Here is a 20,794-nt window from a genome sequence, read left to right as displayed (position 1 = left end):
CGCTCAAGAACGAAGGCAGGTTGCATGAATTTATTGACTATCTTTTGACCAGAACTTTAATAAAGGCATCAGCGAAATATTACTTTCCTATACTCCTATTTAGGTAACTTATTTTGAGTCCTCATATATTCTAAGATACTTAAGTCAATGACAGAATGAAAACACGATGAGAGATGGTGCCAATAGTGAATGCAATGCAAATACCATACTATATGCAGCATGTAACAGCCAAATTACCCAAAGGTACATTCCACTAATACACCACTGAATAGTGGAGAACCTGTATATATCTCACCTGGACATCTTGGAAAGAAGATACAACATTTCTAAAAAATAAAAGGAAAATTTAGCATGTATGGTGAGTAAAATAATGACTGCTGTACATAAGAAATTAGGTTTGTGTGCCTTTATATTATGCTTTAATAAAACGAACTCTTGCTGCTACTGCTACTTACGTGGACAAGTCTTCCACATATGGACCCAACAGTGGGTGTTCCCGGACTCTGAGCTGTTAAACAGGAGATACTGGTTAAAGTAAAGCTTGTTTTTACTTGTGCGTCAATAAGTAAAAAAGTTAAACTGCAGACATAGTGATTAGAGATGAGCGAGCACGCTCGTTTAAGGCTGATGCTCAAGCGAGCATAGGTCTTTTCGAGTAACCGATTACTCGTCTGAGCACTATGCAGGGGGGCGGCATGGGGGAGAGAGAGAGAGAGAGATCTCCCCCTCTCTCCCACCCCCCCGCATGGTGCTCAGACGAGTAATCAGTTACTTGAAAAGACCGATGCTCGCTCGAGCACCAGCCTTAAACGAGCGTGCTCGCTCATCTCTAATAGTGATATCATCAGGCCAGTATGGCATGTTCTCTTTATGATCGCATGCTCCAAAACACATTTGGAACTTTGCTGATATTTTATATTGATTTACAAACAGTTTAAAGCGAATCTGTAAGCTGCTTTGAGCCCTATGAACTAAGCTTATGGACACAAAGTAGCTGACCTGCTGGGTCCAGGATGTAAGTTTTTTACTTGCCTTCCTCATGGTTTCCCCAGCGTCAGCGGTGAAACCGGCTACTGCAGTGCAACAAGCGGCGCGCTAAGTAGTCCTCCCATTCTAAAGTTTATAACAAGAGGACTACTAAGTGTAACGCTGAAAGCGCTCATACTGGGAAAGTGATAGAGAAGGAATGTATAAAGAAAACAAAAAAAACAACTTCCTTTCCCAGACTCAGTAGGTCACCTACTGTGAGCCCATAAGCTTAGCTCATAGGGCTCAAAGTAGCCGACAGGTCGGTGTTAGTAAATTCTTGTATTCCCTATAATATAACAATTCTGAGCACAGTCTCCTAGATCTCTGCATTGTGGGATTCCTATTATGCCTCTTACCACTTTATGAATAAAATGACAACTGGACCTTACTAGTCACTTGTCAAAAGCGTGTGTTTCTATACAATCTGAGGGCTCTTTCACACGGTGGGAACTATTCCACCAGGATGGAGGAGAATTCGCTGCTGCAGAAATAAGCACTGAAGTTAAATGTGGATCTTGATGTGGAATTGCAGGCATAGTCCAGTCATTTTCAACTCAGCAACAAAATTCGTACATTCGCGGCGCAGATTTTGGTGGAGAATTTTCTGCAGGAGTGCACATTCCACTACATGCTAAGGGAATGTGAAAGAGCCCTGATATGGTCGGCTCTGATTATTAAACTGTATAGCGGCACATGCCCAATTTATTCCGAAATTATTTTTAGGAGAAATAACAGAGAAATGTAGGAGTTCTTAAAAAGGGGGGGGGAAAACAATCTAGCAGTTGTTTCAGAACACTATCCCTCGGGGTTAATAAAATTCACTTGACTTCTGGACATTATTCCCCGAGGACAATGTAGTTCACTGAAGACTCATGAAAATTGTGAAAATCAAAACCTGCTGACTAGAAACAGTTTGTTAGGGGCACGTGAGATCATCTTATAGATTCCAACATAATAGAAGACCTAGTTTGTGATTCACAACAAAATGCTGCTCAACTTACGTTAGTTGGACTTTTATTATCACTGCTTTGCATTTCTCTATATTAACCCTTTCCAATCCAATTTGTATCTTGGTTTTCCTAGGGGGCTTACTCTTTTTCTGTCGTTATACAATGGCGCCATATGCTGGCTAAAGCCAGTACTGCATGGGGTGACACGTTGGACAGGCTCCGAAAGCAGAGAGGCTGGCAATATACAGTAAGAGAACCCCAACGGACGTCCTCCAACATTGGAGCTGTACAGCCTTAAATCATAATGTCTTCAGACGTCAGACAGTGGATTGGAAAGGGTTAAAAAGCTTCAGGAGGAGATTGGAAACATCACTTGGCTGTTTCACGCGTGTTCTTCTCCGATGCATCGAATAATAATTAGGTATACCCGATTGATAAAACTACAATATCCATTGAGCATCACCTATATTGGACGTATACTCCAACAATGCTTTAGGGTTGTCATTTCCTGGGGAACACAATTATTTACTAGAACAGACAAGTCAGGAGAGTCTCTCTTAACCTTTTCTAATACACTGTCTGATGTCTTCAGACATTCTGACTGAAGGCTGTACAGCTCCAATGTCAGAAGACGTCCGGCTGCTCTGTGGTCGGGGGCCTCTCCAGCATGTTCCATACCGCAGTACTAGCTCTAGCCAGCAGATGGCACCATTGTATAATGGCAGAAAGAGAAAAACCCCTAGGAAACCCGGAATCTAAAATTGGATTGCAAAGGGTTAATGGACTCAACAGAATACATTTCAATTGAATGTTGCACACTCACATGCTTGTCAACATGTTTTTTTTTATAAACATCAGAAGTCTGATGTCAGAACCTAAAGATCATTTCTACAATCATTAGTCACAGAGTAATGTGCCAGCTATAAAGTCATAAGACTATAGTAGTTTCTTGGCTAGTGCAAGTACACATGGTATATGGTATAAGTCATGGAAATCCTTTCAAATATTTTTAGATGTCACTCTCTTTTGAAGAAATCCTCGTGCATCAGAAATTGTAGTAAAAGGGTTCTCCAGGATACTAATATTGATAGCCCATCGGTGTTTGATCACAGTGGGTCTGCCACTTGGCACCCACGCCCATCAGCCTCTTCACTGCATACCAGGCAGTGCAGCACATTGGTAGCAGTGGTGCAGCAGCTTAATCCCATTCACATGTGGCAATTGAATGTGACATAACCGACTTGAAAAAAAGGCCACAGTGCTCACTTGAGTGCCATGGTATAGTCATACAGCTGATCTGCTGGGGGTGGCCAAGAGACAGATGATACTTATAACCTGTCCTATTAATAGGTCATCAATATTGGAGTCCAGAAAACACCTTTAAAGTGCACCCATGCTTTAGGATGACTTTTCAGAATAGGATGCCATATGTGGACATGAGAAATGCCAGAATCTGTGGATATTATAGGAGATGTATTCTGCATTTTTCACCATTTTTTCCTTCTGAATCCATGATTCTCAATTCTTTCTGAACTGGTGGAAAGAGCCTGCTGCCATGTACTATAGATTGCAAAAAGAACTGGATATTCTAGTCACTAACCCACGCAGAAACATTGATTATAATGTAGGAGAGCATACAGCAGTACTGAGCAGTGGGCATGTGAATGAACAGTAGATAGCTCAGCATTAGCTCCTGCACGGCGTCTGTGTCTGTCTCTCCCTCCCGCTCTCAGACTTCCATGAGCACAATTATTCATGCCCTGCACCACTTGTTCTGCATTCCGGCCATGTCCAGTAACAGAGATAATGTTACTTGACAGAAGGGAATGGACAGCTGTCAAGCCCCTTTTACATGACACAAAACTCGACAGCCGTCCCAATGATGATCGTCCCTGTGCTTTTACACAGGGGGATCATCACTCAGTAAATTGAGATGGAGTGGGCCAGGAGTCATTCCGCCCACCCGCCTCCATTCACAGTAAACAGGCAGTCGTTCATACCGTAGATGAATGACTGCCTGTTTAAACTGAACGATGCAGCTCAGACCAACAATGGATTTTAGATTTTGCATGAAAGATCCGCTCAGCGATTTATTGCTGATTGGTCTTCTACTGCATGTGTTCACACCGCACAACTATTGTGCATACTGCTCAATATAACAAGCAATTTGCACAATAATTGTGCCGTGGGGCTTTAGAAGTAAAGGAGACCTCCAGTCAGGGGCGTAACTATAGAGGATGCAGGGAATGCGGTTGCACCCGGGCCCAGGAGCCTTAGGGGGGCCATAAGGCCTCTCTTCTCCATATAGGGAGCCCAGTACTATGAATAAAGCATTATAGTTGGGGGCCCTGTTACAGGTTTTGCATTGTGGCCCAGAAGCTTCAAGTTGAGCCTCTGTGCAGCCTTGTTTAGGTATGGGTACGGGTACAGATACAGATAGAGGGGGGGGGGGCCCAGCGCACCTTCTGCATCTGGGCCTCTGAGCCTTTAGTTACGCGCCTGGCTCCAGTAAATACTTTAGAGATATTTTAAAGCACAAAATCATCATTTTAGATTAAATTAAAAAAAAATAAAAACTGGAGGTTTGCTAGTTATCACACAGGCTTATCACATAAGCGCACATTGCTTAAAAAGTTACTGACCATTTAAATTCAAATTTTCTGCAGATACCTCCCTACAAGTTAGGTAGAGCTACAAGGTTTCATCACAGTGAACCAGAAAAAATACCTACTGGTTGTTTCTTTTGTCCATCATCTGCCTTGAAAACCAGGAGGTCATGTATCTTCTCATTGTAGACTTCAAAGTAGCTCATCTCCAAGTGGAAGGAAACCTGTTTAGGATTGACAGATTAGAATTACATTCTATATGATATTCAAAACTCCAGTTCAAGGAGATTGGTAATCAGTATTGCAAAACCCAAGCCGGAGCATCCAATAAAGTGTTTGCAGAGTTGACTAAATAGTACAACAAAGTTTTTAAAAAAAAGACAGGCCTCAAAGAATACTAAGCTTGCCTGCTCAGTAACAGTGTCACAAAGTTATGTGTTAGTTTGTAACATGAATTGATGTACCTCCTGCTTCGCAGTCTGAATCTGGGAGAATAGCTGTTCACAAAACCTCGGGATAATTCCAAGTTCTTCCCCAAAACCCATCATACTGGAATAAAGAAGAGTCGTCAGCCAAAGCCTTGCCGGCATGGATCTAATTCATGATTGTGCTATTAAGGTGAAACAAATGTAGAGTTTCTAACAATCTGCAGAAAACGCTAAAACATTTAAACTTTACCGCCTGTTCCAATTACGTTTCAAGATAAGAGCAACCGATGAGCATTGTGTCGGTCTACAGTATACATACCCTCACATATTTAGGGCTCATTCAGACGAGTGCTGTTTTTGCACAGTCAGCAGCGCACAAAACGCACTTCTAGTAGGAACCAATAGGAGTGTTCACATGAGAGAACGTTAAATGTGCTAAATCTGCGCACCGAAGAAAGATAGGACATGCGAGTGCAAACTCGCATGTCAGATCCAAGGTGCGTGCAAAGATAGGACATGTCCTAACTTGGTTGCATGCTTTCCATAGGCTGCTATGTGAGCCTTGAAAGCATGCACCTCGGATCGTGTGAACGGGCTACTTTTAGTAGCTTGAAGTAGTCCGTTCACGCGATCTTAATAGCACTATAGCCCTGATCTTTTGTAGCAGCTATAGTGCGTAAAAACAACACTCGCCTGAATGAGCCCTTAAAGAAACCCGGTCACCATTTTTTTTGCACCCCTCTCCGTTCATTGGTCTTATCTTAAAGGGGTTGTCCCGCGCCGAAACGGGGTTTTTTTTTTTTTTCAATAGCCCCCCCGTTCGGCGCGAGACAAACCCGATGCAGGGGTAAAAAAAAAAAACCCATCCAGTACTTACCCGAATCCCCGCGCTCCCGCGACTTCTTACTTACCTTAGTAAGATGGCCGCCGGGATCTTCACCCACGATGCACCGCGGGTCTTCTCCCATGGTGCACCGTGGGCTCTGTGCGCTCCATTGCCGATTCCAGCCTCCTGATTGGCTGGAATCGGCACACGTGACGGGGCGGAGCTACAAGGAGCAGCTCTCCGGCACGAGCGGCCCTATTCGGAAGGGAGAAGACCGGACAGCGCAAGCTCGTCTAATTGGGCGATTAGACGCTGAAATTAGACGGCACCATGGAGACGAGGACGCTAGCAACGGAACAGGTAAGTGTATAACTTCTGTATGGCTCATAATTAATGCACGATGTATATTACAAAGTGCATTAATATGGCCATGCAGAAGTGTATAACCCCACTTGCTTTCGCGGGACAACCCCTTTAAGGCCTGGCTCACATGACTATATTGTAATACGCTGCATATTTAAAGGGGTTCTGTCACTAAAAAAGAAAAATGCTCTACTTATCTATTCCTTCCCCATCAGTCTACTTACCAGTTCTTCACCTCCCTTATCTTCTCCTGTCTCCTGCAGTCCGGGGGAGGACCACTTCAGCTCCAGCTGCCTGATTTTTCTCCTTCCTGTGAGGTTACCAGTCTGCCAATGTACATTATGTCACAGCTCACAGGCCAGCAGGAGGACTGCCCATCTTCTTCGGAGATTGCTCATGCGAGCTGTCTCTGAAATAGATTGCAATTCCTTCCTAGGCAGTGAAGCTACAGCACAGGAATGTGACCTTCACTGACCCAGCAGGAAGGAGTTTGTGATAAAGCAGCCTTCATAACAAGCTGGTCCCAGCCTGCAGTGAGCTGACCTGGAGCACTTGAGAAGCTCAACCAGGAGAAAATGTGATAAGGAGACAGACAGGGAAGGGATAGGCAAGTTTATATAATTTTTCTTTTAATGACAAAACCCCTTTAAGGAGGAAAAAAAAAAGGGAAAAAAAGGGTAGTGTTTTACCTGCATATGGAATTGCATATCCCTTCGTATTGTCATGTTGGTGTGCGTTTCTGCGTGCGTACACACAGCGCATTTTACGCACGCAGGGAATGATTCACTGCTCTCTGTACATTTGGGATGCCAGCTCATCCCATCCTGCCTTTTGGCATTCCCCTCCTGGTAATATGAGCGATTGGTGTCCCAAATTACAGAAAAGTCCTGCATAGAGCAATGAGCCTGCTCATATCGAAAGTAGCCTTGGCTTGTAGAACGGCCTCCAATATCCACAGACAACAGGTTGGATGGGTATGGTGGTCCCTAGACGCTGCCCTGCACTGGTTTATTTATTTATTACACTTCCTCTTCGTGTCTCCCAGTAATGTTGTCAGATGCACAATGTGATTGCGTATGCACCGTGTTCCGAATGCACCCATAGAGAACAATAAGGCTCTTGCGTGTGTATTTCTTTTTACGTGCGGAACATACGCAGTAAATATATGCAAGTGTGAGAGGAACAGTTAAAATCAATGTACTTTTGTTTACACCATTTACCGCTTATTATATCTGCGTAATACGTTTGTGCGGTCCCGGCAGCAGGGTCATCATGGCTGCTAGTCCTAGAGATGGTCATTTCCGGGAAAGCTGTGGTATGACCAAGATGCTCTAACTAGAGAGAACAGCTCTGGTTGGGACATTGGTTCCTGTCAGGGCCGATTTCCCTTGTAGCTGGGTTACTATGGCTTCCCATATTTCCCAGGGTATACAGGGGGTGAACAAAAATATGGAAACACCAAATCTGCAGCCTGCTTCTTTTTCATCACAACCTTACACAATGATAATAGACTGTCACTCCACACACATTTCCGTCCACGCTGGCGTTTGTCGGATGCGGTTTTTCAAGTCTTACTGTCTGCAGCCATAATCTTGGATATTGTGCCTCGTTTTACAGCAAAAACGTCCGCTACCTTTGTTACAGAGGCGCCCACCATACGGGCCTCAATAATGTGACCCCGTTGGAATTCCATCAGCACTGCCATGATTCCCTCCTAACTGTGCAGAACGCGGTCTTGAAGACAAATGATGCTTACTGCCACGCGTTGGCACCGGTATATAAATCTTTGCATCGTGCCACTACAGAACCGCCTACTACCTCCGCTGTAGTACACATGTACAGATCCAGGGAGCCGCATGAGATTTTAAACATAAGCACTGAGCTGGCTGTTAGTAATGTGAAATATGATTTATAGTCGCATGTAATTTAAGGCATGCATTTTGTATGGCGTTTCCATATTTTTATCCACCCCCGTATGAAGTGTAAACGGGAAGGGGGGAACTTAAAAAAAACTCTAAACCCATTTGTCATCAGACTAGGTTGTTCTATGTAAGGACTGCATTGTATAGGAACCCCCTCTCACCCCCATCTCATACCTGTGACTGATGGCTGGCGGCTATGTATCTTACCTCGGGCAGCACAGTCTTATGACAGATCTGGTTTAATGAGCACCCCCCATCATATTCAAAGCCCTCTCCCCAACATAAATTCCCCAATTAGGCCATGTTATATACAAAAAAAAAAAAAGACAAGGTTCAATTTAACGTTTTTCTGTGGCATAAACAAGACTCACATTTCAAACAAAAACAATTGCTGGCTGTGGAGATATATATATATACATACACATACATATATATACACACATATATATATATATATATATATATATATATATATATACACACACACACACACACACACACACATACATACACACACACAGTCCCATGTGATGCAACCTGAGCTTGCTGAGACAACGTATTGCACACTTTTAATTTAGCAGTAATTGGTACATGTGCTTTATAACGCCCCAGAACATTTTCTACATACGTGTAGGACTTTCCGGATCCAGTCTGCCCATAGGCAAACAGGCAGGTGTTGTATCCCAGCAGCGCCCGGTCTAACAGAGGGGCCGCCAGCTTCTCGTAGACTTTTTCTTGACTTGCATAATTGGGTTCAGTTTTTTTAAAAGATGAAAAAGAGAAGTCATAGAAAAACTTGCGATTTTGCTTGGAGTCTGGATGATGTACGATGGTCTCCTGTCCGTTCATGAAGACGACCTGCGTGGCGTTCTCATTCGTTTCCCTACAACAGGGATCCACATTGTAGAATATTAAAGCAGAAACACAAAAGTATGGCGAAGTAAGGGCTCATTCACACAGGTGTCTAGCTTCTTTCAGGGTTTCCAGCCCTCTGGTCCGGTTTTGGAGCAGAGAGACGGAGTTAAAGGGCTGTGTTCTTACCACCATTGATTGCAATGGGAAAGCTTTATATTTGCTTCTGTAACGTTAGGTTTCAGTTTTTTAAGAGGAACAAATAGCGCAGTTTGCTTCACAATTTGCTCAGTTTAACCGCACACAAGTAATCAGAAAGCTTTCCGTCTGCTTTGATTTTTAACTCCTCTTTGAGGTGTGCCGTACATGTAAGGCGCGTGTCAGGTGACTGCGTATGGAGCAGAGACCGTTACATACACAACCGGCACAATCTATGTTATTGGAAAAATAAAGCTAGGATTTTGTGAAAATGGAGTAGAAAAAAAATAAAACACACAAAAAAAAAAAAGTTTGCAGCCAGAAGGCATTAAAACTCCTATTTAAATCAATGGTGGTACAAAATGAAGCAGTTAATTGTTTTAATTCTATCTCTCTGCTCCAAAAACGGAGCATAGCTACGTAAACCCTGAATGGAGGTTAAGCCCTAGTGTTTTATGTAACATTTTGATTGTCTTCACGCATTTTGGGCAGTTTGTGCCATAATATAGGAGTTTCAGATTTAATCTCACTAAGCCCCACCCTCTTTTTCACCACTTTGGAAAAGTGATGAAATACGCACAAAAATTCTGAAATCATTTCACAACAGTGACATGCAATATGTTGCAACTTTTTTTATGCCAAAAATGTGATTTACAGCCCTAAAAGGGAATGCTCCAAAACTACCAGTTATCCCCTGTTTAATAGATATTGAGAATGGGTCTCCAGAATGTCATGACACGAGTTGGGTGCCCCTACTAACCTGGTACTAAATGGTCTGACTCTCACTGCAACGGTCACGGCACAGTTTTCTGCCTCGTGACAATCATCCACTGTGGTGGGAGGACTCGTCGTCTCATTCTGTTCTTGCAATACTTCAGACAGAAAGCCTAATTCTCGAGTCTTCTCAGTCAGACCAATCACAGAAGAGAGCTTTCTGTGGACAGCAGGTAATGCCCCTACTGGACGTTTTGGCGTTACTGCTGGGCTCCTTACTTCCCGAGTTGATGCTGATCTCACCAAACCAGGGGTCCCACTTTTTGGTGTTCTTTGGTTCCCTAGACTTCTTTTTTTTGCCCCCACTGTCTTAGCGGCATCTTGGCCTGAACTGCGTAACTTTTTGTCTGAATCATTTCCCTTCGTATTCTTCAAGCTTTGAAACTTTAGATAATCTGATGCTCCATTCATTGGTGGATTTCCAGCTTTATGACCAATCAGCAGAGCTTTAGGTTTTGCAGTTCCATTAATCAGTTTAGTTCTCATTGGGGTCTGACTGGAGGAATCAGTGGTGGCTGTGATTGTTTGTGTTGGTTTGGCTTTATCGGTTGACTTTTCAGTCTTCTCCGCATCATCCTTTTCAATGGACCCAGTTCTAGGACGTCTCTGTAGGGTCAGACGCTTCTCCGGTTCATCCCGCTGACTGATGTCCTTGTCCTGAGCCGGCTGCTTCACTCGAGGAGAACTCTTCACCATAGTCTCCCTCCTCTGAAGCTTCAGGTTTAGAGGCGATCGCATGTTTTCACATGCAGAAATGACATATGTTCGGTTTATTTCCTTGAGGTTAGTAGGATGGAGAACTTTATGGGACATTTTTTAGGACCAGTTAATGGGAAAAGTAAATGCAGCTTTTAACATGAAAATCTAATCACGGCTTCAAGTAGGTGGAAGGGTCCGTCACACAGCACAATGACATTTTCCATCGAATGCACTAGAGACGCCATCGTTCTGAAAAGGAAAAGTGACAGTTAGGGTTTAAACACAACAGTGATTTTGTCCCGTTTTACGGGGGTAAAAATCACGTCCGCAAACGGGACAGAATGAAACCGTTAATTTCAACGGTTTTGTTTTGACTAGTGCGATTCTTGTGCGTTAATAACTCTTTTTCCCCCCTTCAAACTTGCGTCCAATAGCAAGGAGTTTAAATAGTAAAGAAAACAAAAACAAACAAGAGTTAATGCGCTAACACGCTCTAGAGCGACGAGCGTATGCGCCAGTCTGTCTTAAACAAGACCAAGATGGGTTAGGCCATGTTCAGATCTTCCTGGTTCCTGCTTCATTATGGGAGCAAAAAACGTGAATCCCCTGGTCAAACGGATCCGTCTTATGATGGAACTGAACGGCACCAAACAAACCACATTGATTTTAATGGCGCCCGTTTGGTCTCCGGTCAGCTGTCCGTCATTTCACCGGAAGAAAAAGAGCCCTCATGCAGGACTTTTTCCTTTTGATATTTTGTGCCAGACGGACATTCCTAATGAAGATGTGAACATAGGCTTATTTCAATTGAAATTATTATAATTTGTGTGATCCCCCGACAAGTTGCCCTCCTCCAGGCTCAATTAAATCTCAAGAGGTTTACTACAATTTCGCCTGGCAGCTGCTAGGGCGGTCATACCGTGTCATTGGTGGACCACTCATGTTCCTTCCATGTATGAATAGCAACAGGAGATGTCACACCTGTGTCATATGGAGGAATTGTGTGCGGAAAATGTGAGGGAAGCAGATCAGGTACTGTCAGTATGGCAGCCATGGATAGAATTTGAGTCCTCCACAGAGTTAGAAGACTTCTTCTCGTAGGCATCATGAATGCAGGACCGATATGTGGGTCATCAGAATGGCAGGGTCAACAATACTAAACCTGCCCGCTTTCCCCTCTCCCCTACCCTCGTTCTTTAGTTTTACTTCTTCAATCCCCCCCCCCCCATATTTTGTGTTAATACACGATATGTGAATTTTCTTTTCACAAGACCTGCGCGACCTTCTTGAAATGTTTATTTTATCTGAAAAATTTCTCAATAAAATTGATTGAACAATAATTAGTGTGATCCGACATAGAACTATCATACTAAATCTAGAGACAACCCCTTTACCCTATTGACGCCACAGGGCGTAACTGTACATCCTGGCAGGGAGGTACTTAGCGCAACAGGACGTACAGTTATGCCCTGAGGATAGCGCAAGATCAGAAGAGAACCCGCACTATCCAGCAGCGGGAGACGATCCCTCTGTGACATCATCGGACTCTCACGATGTAATTGCGGGGAGCCCGACGGGTTGCCATGGCAACAGGACGCCAGATACAGGTGTCCTGTATTGCCTGTGCCTATGATCGCTATAACAAGCAATAAGGCATTGCAGGACAGAAGTACTGCAATGCTTTATCATAGGTGCTATGGTGCAAGTCCCCTACAGGGGCGCAAATAGGGGGGACAAAAAATCAAAACAGTGTCAAAACTTGTGCTTTTCCCCCTATTCGTATAAAAAAAAATTTGAAAATTAAAATCCCACATATTTGGTATCTGTAACGAATCGCACAACAAGTTGAATATACTTTTTAACTTGCACTGCAAAAAGCATTTAAAAAAAAAAGGAGGCAAAAATGCTTATTTTTTTTATTTTGCCTCCCAAAAAGGCAATAAAAGTGGTAAAGTCGTGTGTACCCCAAAATGGTACCCATAAAAACTACAGCTTGTTACGCAAAAAACAAGCCCTCACAGAGCTCTGTCCATGGTAAAACAAAGAAAAAGAAAAAGCGATTTAGAAAAACAAATTATTAATTTCCAAAATAAGGGTTTTCATTGCGGAAAAGTGGAAAAACCTAAAAAAAATTAAAATAAGAATTTTGGTATCATTGTAAATCGACCGGCCCGCAGAAAAAAAATTATTGTGTCATTTATGCTGCATGATTAACACTGTAAAAAAAAAAATGGCAGAATTGATGTGCTTTCTTTACCTGCGATTATTAAAAAAAAATAAAAAAATTTTACAATATTGTCTATGCACCCAAAAATGGTGCGAATAAAAACTACAGTTTGCCACGCAAAAGACAAACCCTTATACGGCCGCGTTAAAGGAAACATTAAAAAAAAAAAAAGTAATGGGCTTTTGAGGAGTGGAGATGAAAATCCCAAAAAAATCGTTGCGCCCTCAACGCCAAAATAGGCCATGTCCTTAGGGGGTTAAAGAGGCTGTCTGCTCCCCTGTCCACTCCACTGATGGATAGGCCATCAGTAGTTGATGGATGCAGGTCCGCCACTTGGAACCCCAGTCCATCCGCTGACAGTTCAGCCCGCAGTGTAGTGCAGCAGACCGGATGTTGTTATAAGCGGACAGAGAAGTGCAGGCACTGGCTCCACTTCTATTGAAATCAATGGGAGACCCACGCTGCTATGGCACTTCTTGCTCCTTTCTTAGTCCGGACTGGATGTGACGCCATGATCAGCAAAACGGCTCTCCCATTGACTTCAATAGGAGCAAAGCCGGCGCTCGCATTTCATGACAGCATCCGGCCCGCTGCACTGGACAGTGGGACAAGTGATCAGCAGATGAACAGGGATCCGAAGCGGAGGACTCCCGTCCAACTACTGATAGCCTACCCAGAGGCTAGGTCAACAGTGAAAAAGAGTAAAGACAACCCCTTTAACCAGAACTTCTGCGATTACAAAGATATCAGTAGTTACTTCGTAACATGTGATTAAGATTGGTGGCGGTGGTGGGCTATGAAATCAGATCTGCATTGATGGCTGGTATGAAGTTGTTCTACTCCTTGTTTCCAGAATTGACAGCCCCAATGTGTTACTTATTTAGAAAAGTCTTTACTTTAAAGACTTCAATTTGTTACTTTGAAAACCTCCAAAGCACCCTTAATATACAGTATAACCCCATCATGCCACGCTTCAGGTGGGGACCCGCTTGTCAGATTCCAGATTCGATTCTGTACAATATGCAAATGACCATTGCACCAACCAATAGGTGTTCCACTGCCCAGACTCATCCAGACCCTTTCTCCCTCCATAAGGTCAACCACGACCTCACACGGTTGAGGTCTCTTGACGCAACTAAATGGCCGTCACACTTCCTGCTTTGGTTCATGCATGTGACATCATTAGGCATATATTGATTTTCAGGTTGTTGGATTACTCCCAGAGCAATCCATGACATCAGAGTGAATGAGGTTTACAGACCTACCAGAGGAAAAGCCAAACTTCACCTGCCGGAAAAGCAAGCTTATGTCTCTATTTGCTCCATTTTTGTCCAGTTTCTGCACGGACGGCTTCCATTGAAGTCAATGGAAGCCGTCCGATCCACGGTACGTCTGTAGCTGACACTGTGGATGGGCCACGGATCCCGTGGGAAAGCAGATTTAAAAAACAAATACTGTAATGTGCATGTCCGACAGCGAGTCGTGAGGACAACGCACAGTACAGCAAACACAGAAGTGAAGACGTCCACGCGGATCTTGCCGCCGGAATAAATACAGGTATGGAGGGCTCACTGGCTGCGAGCAGGGCTGGATCCTGTGCGGGATTCCCCGCACAGAATCAGACCTGCCTATGGACATTGGGCCTTAGATGGATCCACAACTAGCTGAGTGATCGTACTCAAAGGAGTGGTCATTCATGGTGCAACATCCAAATGGAAGAATGTATCAAGTGGGGCACCACAAGGCTCTGTCCTAGGCCCAGTGTTGTTCAACATTTTAATAAATAACCTGGAGGAGGGAATTGATGGGAAACTGATTAAGTTTGCCAATAGCACAAAGCTAGGAGGGTTAGCTAACACTAGGAAAGAGAGAGAGTATTCAAAAAGATCTAGAAAAGCTTGCACAGTGGGCAGTGACTAGCAGAATGGTATTTAACAAGGAGAAATGCAAAGTCCTAGATCTGGGCAAGAAAAATGAAAAAAAAAACACATACAGAATGGGAGAAATTGGGCTAAGCAGCAGCACATATGAAAAAGACTTGGGTATACTAATAGATCATAGACTGAACATGAGTCAACAATGTGATGCAGCAGCCAAAAAGGCAAACACAATTCTGGGATGTATTAAGAGAAGCATAGAGTCTAGATCACGTGAGGTTATTATCCCCCTCTACTCTTCCTTAGTCAGACCTCATCTGGAATACTGTGTCCAGTTCTGGGGACCCCACTTTAAAAAAGACATAGACAAACTGGAGCAAGTTCAGAGAAGAGTTAATATCTGAAGGGCTGTCACAGTGCAGAGGGATCAGCCCTATTCTCATTTGAACAAGGAAAGGCTGACTAGAAGCAATGGGATGAAACTACGGGAGGAGACACAGATTAGATATTAGAAGGTGCTCCTGAGATGCTCCTGGCAATGATGAACAGCCAGAGCGTGTGTTCTGCACTCTGAACATGCTCAGAATGCACAAATAAATACGCCTATTGATTCTACAGATAGATGAACGGGCGGTCCTGCGTGCTCCGAAGCAGAGGGTGCCGCACCGCCGCGGTCACGCAGTTACGCACAGCGTTTTCCGCTCTCGTGAGCTGTAGACATCAAGGAGCAGCGTGGCAGGGGGCATGACTGGCCCTATTATGGGGGGCAGACAGCCTGGACAGATCATGCCCAGAACACAACTCAAGGCTCTTTTTCATGCCGTGCAAAATAAGCTTTTGGGCAACTGAAGATACATTGGAGGCTAAGGAGGTGGAGTCACATCCACGGGCTGCGGCACATCACAGACTGCAGACGTCCTACAGACCGCAGGTACCCCCTAACCACACACTGCAGCGCAGGCCGTTATCATCTACCGGCTAGGACACTCCTACATTACTCACGGCTGGTCCCGTGGTCACACGGACAGTACCATCGGAGCGGGGTTACCTGTGCTCTCTACAGCGGCGCCCTCCTACATTCTTCCGTTTACCAGCCAGCGGCTCATTTCGAATTCCCCTCCGTTCATTCCGATTGGTGAAATGCCTGTCACGTCGTGATGGTGACGTCACACGTTCCATACCAGGAAGCAAGCGCGTGTCAGCCATTTTTGTAAAGGGCATCGTGTAGACTGTACGTACGTGACGTAGACACGCACTGCGGGAGGACCGTGTGTATCCCATTGCGAATCAGAACCAATCAGGTTGCTGGAATTGTTGAATAGGACAGAAGTGCTGATGAAGAAGTTTAACATGCCACGCCGGGCGCATATTTCTGTTTTCAGCCGCACTTAAGCAGCGCTGCTGATTAGAGCCACCTGATTGGCTCTTCAGCACCACGTGACTACACCGCGTGCACGCGGATTGCCTTCAGCAGCCGTGTGCACTACACACTACAGTTAAGCAGCACGGGGTAGGTAGGTTTACCTAACCCTAGACACTAACCCTAAACCCTAACCCCGTGCTGCTTAAGTGTAGTGTGTAGTGCACGTCTGCTTAACTGTAGTGTGTAGTGCACACGGCTGCTGAAGGCAATCCGCGTGCACGCTGTGTAGTCACGTGGTGCCGAAGAGCCAATCAGGTGGCTCTAATCAGCAGCGCTGCCTAAGTGCGGCTGAAAACAGAAATATGCACCCCGGGCCGTAGACTATCGGTTACGTTGTATCAGTGCACGGAGTCTGATCCCCAGCAGTAATCCAAACATCACCAACGTAGGCCTCCTGCATATGACCGTGGTGTAAATGCTGCATGAAAAACGCAGCGTTTTCCCTGCGCGTTTGTGATGATGTACGCCTGCGCACAGTGTGTCTGACGGACGCCGTCAGCAGGGCTCTGCTGCACATAATACACAATATAACAGCACATGCCGTGTTCTTTTTTTACACCCGTATTATATGCAACGAATGGATCAGTGTGCGTTCATGGACTCCGTTCACCGCATATTATGCATGTGTAATACGTAATTAAATGACGCTTGTGTGACCCCAGCTGCAGGAGGCCGCTGCACTTGGTGGGGACCCATTTATTATTATTCCTCTATTACACGCGGTTTGCGGTGGGTTTTGGGCCTTTTAAAAACGCTACAAAGTTCCTGCATCTTTTTGTAAGGGCTCTGCACACGGTTGGATTGGATTTGCAGAATCCGGGGACGGCGGCTGACCCCGGATTCTGCAGCAAATATCAATAATGGCTTTCTATGGAGACCCGCTGCTTCAAGCGGAAATTTCCGCTCGTGGCAGGAAAAACGCAGCATGCTCCATTTTGTGCGGTTTTACGCACAGACGGCCTCCATTGAAGTCGATGGAAGCCGTCCGTCCCGCGGCCCTTCGGCAGCGAGCACGGCAGAAGGGGCACGGCTTTCTCTGTACTGCGCATGCGCAACAGCCGACGCTCCCGCAGTACAGATAAAGAAGACCCTGGACGGAAAAGCAGGGTCACCGGCCGGGCACAGGGTCGGATCTGGCTGCTGGATGCTGCATCTGACCTTGCCGTGTGCAGGAGGCCTAAGTTTTGGGAAGTTTTTCTATAAACACACTTTCCTCAGCCTTTTTTGATCTACGGTGTGGGTGTCAGATTCATTTTTACTGAGGGCCACATCAGCACGAGGCCTTCTTCACACAGCCGACAAAGTCGCACAATTTTCATGCGGTGCGACAATGCTGCAAATCACATGTATGTGATGCCCATGCTTTCCTATGGGTTACTTCACATTTGCAATGTTTTGTAGCATGTGACATTGCGAGTCAAAAACAGCAGGGTTTCGCAATATGCACGTGACTTGGAAGGTTTCGTATGGAGCCTTCCTCTCTGTTGCATCGCATCGCACAAAAACAAGATTTTTGTTCTGTGCGATGCAACTTTGACAGTAGAAAATCCTACAGTCAAAGCCCTAAAATAAGCCCTAGCTGCAGGGAAAAAATAGATAAATAATACATCACCTAAGAGGCGCTGTCATCTCCGGCACGGGTCTACCCTGAAGCTCCCCGTCATTTGCTTGAAGTCTTCTGCCAGCCCTTCCTGGATTGGAGGAACAAAATCCCCGCCTCCAGGAAGGGCTGGCTGTGATTGATTGACGAGCTTCATGGCGCAGCTAATCAGAGCCAGTCCTTGTTGAACAAATCACAGCCATTCAATAAATTAATGAATGGCTGTGATTGGTTCATTGAGCGCCGGCAATGATTGGTTGAGCCAGGGCGCTCGTGAACCAATCACAGCCAGCCCTTTCTGGCTGCGGGGATTTTTATATTCCAATCCAGGAACGGTTGGCAGAAGACTGAAGACAAGTGCAGAGGTGAAGAGGAGACCCACACCGGAGCTGACAGCCCCTTAGGTGATGTTTTTTTTTTTCTGCAGCTAGTAGTCCACATTACTGCCCCCAAATGGAGCGGAAAAACGGAATCCTTAGTGCAAGTGTGAAAGGTGTGTTTGTGCCCCGTATTAGGCGCATAGTGCGGCTGACTTAAACACCATTTATTTGCATTGGGGTAGTCAGACGCGTTTAAACGCATGTGAAAAAAATCGCATGTCCTATTACAAAACAAAATTGCCCGCTGAAGTCAATGGGATTGCGTAAGTATGCAGCGAGGACGCATGATATGTATTCACTGCGTATTTCCGCATGAAGATGACCGCAATCAAAGGGACCTTGTGGGGGTTTTTTGTACATATGAAAACCGCAAAGTCTATGTGCGCAAAAAAAAGCAAGAAGGCTCAAATACACAGTGAATACGCACGACTGCGGTCTGAGCATATTTCACAGCCCAAAGCTGCATCCGCCCGTGTGAATGAGCCCCAAATGTAATGATTCCTTAACACAGCTATGGAGCTCTAGAATGGGGTCTCTCTCCTTCCACCTCTTTAGCACCTACCTTGCAGGATGGCTAGGGTGCCTGGGTAGAGCTGGGAGTTGCTTAACAGAGCGGTGTGGAGATGCATTGGAGCTCAGAATCCAAGATGGCACCCGCTGCCCGTGCTGGCACTGCCCCCTTTACCAAGTGCTAGCTGCGTCCCCTGGGGAAAGTACAAAGTCAGAACTTCTGGGTCTGGACTTCGTCGCAGGCCACAAGGTGACGTGGCGGACCACATTCAGCCCACGGGCCTTGAGTTTGACACGTGTGATCTATAGTAAAGTCTATAGAAAACCACATAAAAAAAAGCCATACCCAGAGCGTGCTGCTTTGAGAAAAAAGTAGTTTGATCCAAAAACACATGGAAAGTGAGGAAAAATGCCAGAAAATGCATGCTTGTGTTTTTCGTAGTTCGGTTTTTAACTATGAAACCATTTATGAATTTGTCTCAAATCTCATCTACTTATGTGAAGGGGTGAAATCCTTGTGAAAACCCACAATATAGGAAAATTAATGCTGCAGATTGTTTTCCGCAATGCCTAGATGATTTTTCCTGCGATTTCATCCATGTTGTTTTATGTGGCGTATTAGCCATGGCGGCGTGCGCACAACGTTCAGCAGACTTTTAAAAGGAATCTTCCAAGCAGAGATAATGGGGAAAGGTTTATAAATAGAGTTCTACTAGTTTTCTGCTGTAAAGACATTAATAAATATGGTATACAGGTCCAACAATCGATAGACATACCTGCCATCTTTCCCAGGATGTATCAATGCAGCACTCAATGAACCAATCATAGCCAATGCATTGAATGGCTATAATTGGTTCATCAAGAGCTGCACTGATTAGTTCTCGAGCGCCGCAGCTCAGCCAATCAGAGCCAGTGCTTCCTGGAGGCGGGATTTATGAACCTCCTAACAAGGAAGTGGCAGTGTGCGGGACCTTCGTAAGGAGAAGAGTGAGGGAGCTGGCAGCACCTGTTAGGTAATGTATTGTTCTTGGGGGGGGGGGGGGGGGGTTTATATGCTAGGGCTTATTTAAGGGGAAACTGTAGGACTTCCTACTGTTAAAGGGGTTGTCCCGCGCCGAAACGTTTTTTTTTTTTTTCAAACCCCCCCCCCCCCCGTTCGGCGCGAGACAACCCCGATGCAGGGACGTAAAAAAAAAACCCGCTCAGCGCTTACCTTAATCCCCGCGCTCCGGTGACTTCTATACTTACCGGCTAAAGATAGCCGCCGGGATCCTCTTCCTCCGTGGACCGCAGCTCTTCTGTGCGGTCCATTGCCGATTCCAGCCTCCTGATTGGCTGGAATCGGCACGTGATGGGGCAGAGCTACACGGAGCCCCATTGAAGAAAGCAGAAGACCCGGACTGCGCAAGTGCGTCTAATTTGGCCATTCGACCATTTTAGACGGCGAAAATTAGGCGGGCTCCATGGAGACGAGGACGCCAGCAGCGGAGCAGGTAAGTGAAAAACTTTTTATAACTTCTGTATGGCTCATAATTAATGCACAATGTACATTACAAAGTGCATTATTATGGCCATACAGAAGTGTATAGACACACTTGCCGCCGCGGGACAACCCCTTTAAAGTTCCATTGCACCGCACAGAAACCATGATTTTGTGTGATGCAACACAAAGGAAGTCTCCATAGGGAAACATGGGCTACAACATATCGCAAATTGCAACAATAGTTTGAAACCTGCGGTTTTTTTTTTTTCTCTTGCAATGTAGCAGCCTACAAAACATCACTAATGTGAAGGAACCTACTGGAAAGCATGGGCTTCACATACAAGCGATTTGTAGCATTGCCGCATTACGAGAAAAACACAAGATTTTGTCGCTCATGTGAAAGCAGCCTAAAGGTCATACATTATTAGTGTCTTATACCAAGAGGACAGAGCTTCTATTTCTTTTCTTGTAAACTGGTGGAGATGAAGGACCTATTGGTAAAGGCCAATTTAATACCCAATGATTCTCGCTCAAAGCCATCTTCTGAGTAATAACCGTTGGGTCTATATGCACGGACATCGTGCAGTTTTTGTGCGTGAGTTGTTCATCGTTCAAATCTAGTTTTCTTGAATTGAGCGATGAACTCT

The 20,794-nt window shown here is 45.0% G+C and overlaps 1 protein-coding gene across 2 annotated transcripts in view; it reads right to left on the bottom strand.

The window, feature by feature from the left end:
* KIF14 (kinesin family member 14) overlaps nt 1-15,889 on the bottom strand; it is a 64,623-nt gene extending 48,734 nt beyond the window's left edge. The window contains exons 1-7 of one of the 2 annotated variants that reach the window (XM_066597170.1): nt 15,800-15,889; nt 9,935-10,896; nt 8,753-9,007; nt 5,050-5,134; nt 4,711-4,809; nt 456-508; nt 296-326 (exon numbers count right to left, since the gene is read on the bottom strand). In XM_066597170.1, the coding sequence (XP_066453267.1) occupies nt 296-326; nt 456-508; nt 4,711-4,809; nt 5,050-5,134; nt 8,753-9,007; nt 9,935-10,761 (1,350 nt within the window). In that variant the 5' untranslated portion in view covers nt 10,762-10,896; nt 15,800-15,889. Of the gene's footprint in view, nt 1-295; nt 327-455; nt 509-4,710; nt 4,810-5,049; nt 5,135-8,752; nt 9,008-9,934; nt 10,897-15,753 lie in introns of both variants that reach the window. The other variant, XM_066597171.1, reaches the window with a different exon arrangement.
* Between the last annotated feature and the right edge of the window lie 4,905 nt (nt 15,890-20,794).

The sequence above is a fragment of the Eleutherodactylus coqui genome, chromosome 3 (assembly GCF_035609145.1).
Source record: "Eleutherodactylus coqui strain aEleCoq1 chromosome 3, aEleCoq1.hap1, whole genome shotgun sequence".
In the NCBI taxonomy this organism is placed as follows: Eukaryota; Metazoa; Chordata; class Amphibia; order Anura; family Eleutherodactylidae; genus Eleutherodactylus; species Eleutherodactylus coqui.
Note: the sequence above shows the minus strand (reverse complement) of the source record. Positions and strands in the feature narration are given on the sequence as shown.